The 1,685-nt window shown below is 41.5% G+C and overlaps 1 protein-coding gene across 1 annotated transcript; it reads right to left on the bottom strand.

Moving 5' to 3' along the window:
• Positions 1-275: 275 nt before the first annotated feature.
• On the bottom strand, positions 276-1,196 carry LOC142437510 (olfactory receptor 2W3-like). The gene has a single exon (XM_075540638.1). It carries the CDS (start codon positions 1,194-1,196, stop codon positions 276-278), a length of 921 nt encoding a protein of 306 aa, XP_075396753.1.
• Between the last annotated feature and the right edge of the window lie 489 nt (positions 1,197-1,685).

Below are 1,685 nucleotides of genomic sequence, written 5' to 3'. Positions count from 1 at the left end.
TACTTCATTGGCTCAATCAAAAGATAAAATGACAACTATATAAAATATCAATAGAAAACAAGTGATAATATGATTTTATTAAGTTATAACGTATGTTAATTGTACATCTGTTCATGTTCTTATTGAGTATTTCAAACTGAAAAAGAGAAGAAAAGATATTGTGACATGTCAAACACTAGATAGTATGCAAATTAAATTTTATTTGTAATCAGGCTAATCATTTGCATCAGATTTGGGCTTTCTACTCTATTTTCCTAAACCTCATTCTTGTCACCTTATTTTTTAAACATAAGCCTCTTCAGCGCACCCTTCACATCTTTGTTTCTCAGTGTGTAGATAATAGGGTTCAACATGGGGGTCACCAAGTTATAGAAGAGGGTTAGGAATTTGCCCTGGTCCTGAGAAGAATTACTACCTGGTTGCATATACATATAGATAATATTCCCATAAAACAAGGAGACAACAGTGAGATGGGACCCACATGTGTTGAAAGCCTTCCTTCTTCCTGCGGCTGACTTGATTCTCAGTACAGCGAGGGCAATGTAGCTGTAAGAGATTAGAATTAGAGTCAAGGGCACCAGGACAATCAGTACTGATAAGATGAAAACCGTGCTCTCCACAGCAACGGTGTCTACACAGGCTATTTTTATCAGTGCTGGCATCTCACACAGAAAATGCTTCACCCTACATCTTCCGCAACGTGGCAGCTTCATGGTCACTGGAGACATAACCAGGGAGTTGAGCAGCCCAACCCCCCAAGCCACAGACACCAATGTCCAGCAGAGCTGAGGGTGCATTAGGACAGAATAGTGAAGGGGCTTGCAGATTGCAGTGAAGCGGTCATAAGCCATGACGGCCAAGAGGACACATTCGGTGCCACCCAGCCCCAAGAACATGAAGAGTTGGATGGCACAACCTGCGTAGCTGATGGTCTTGTCGGGGCCGCCCAGGTTGACAAGGAGCTGCGGGATGGAACTGGTGGTGAAGCAGAGATCTAGGAAGGACAGGTTTGTAAGGAAGAAGTACATGGGTGTGTGGAGGCTGGGGTCCAGGCGGGAGACCAAGATAATGACGATGTTGCCCACTAAGGTCACCAGGTAGAAGATGAGGACAAACACAAAGAGGATCTGCTCTAGGCTAGGTCGGTCTGAGAAACCCAACAAGATGAACCGCTCCTGGCAGCTCTGGTTGTTCATGACAGTGGAGGATCAGTATGGTACAGGCCTGCAGGGAAGCAGAGAGGAACATAGCATGCTCTTAATGAAGAAGGATAAGGATTCATCAGGGAGCCAAGGGCAATATCAAAGTATCATGCAAAATAATTATAGCAAGTCTCAACATGCTGTGAGCACTATTGGTCAGATATTTTGGAAGAAAATTTCTTTTATTAGCTTCTTTTGCATACATATATTTTTTAATACCAAAGACTTACAGATCATTGTAGAATACTTGGAAAACACAGATGTACAAAGAAGTATCTAGGGATCACCCACACTTCAAAGAAGGACTGCTCTTATATTGTTTACTTATATTCAGACTTTTCCTATGCACATATATGATTTAATGACGTCTCTATCATATGTTTAAAATATTATATTCTAGAGTTCCTTTCACTCAATATTGCATTGTGAGAAGTTGCCTTGGTTTAAAAATTCTGCCCAAAACTCATGAGTGTCTGAATAGTA

Source organism: Tenrec ecaudatus, chromosome 1 (assembly GCF_050624435.1).
Source record: "Tenrec ecaudatus isolate mTenEca1 chromosome 1, mTenEca1.hap1, whole genome shotgun sequence".
NCBI classification, from domain to species: domain Eukaryota; kingdom Metazoa; phylum Chordata; class Mammalia; order Afrosoricida; family Tenrecidae; genus Tenrec; species Tenrec ecaudatus.
Note: the sequence above shows the minus strand (reverse complement) of the source record. Positions and strands in the feature narration are given on the sequence as shown.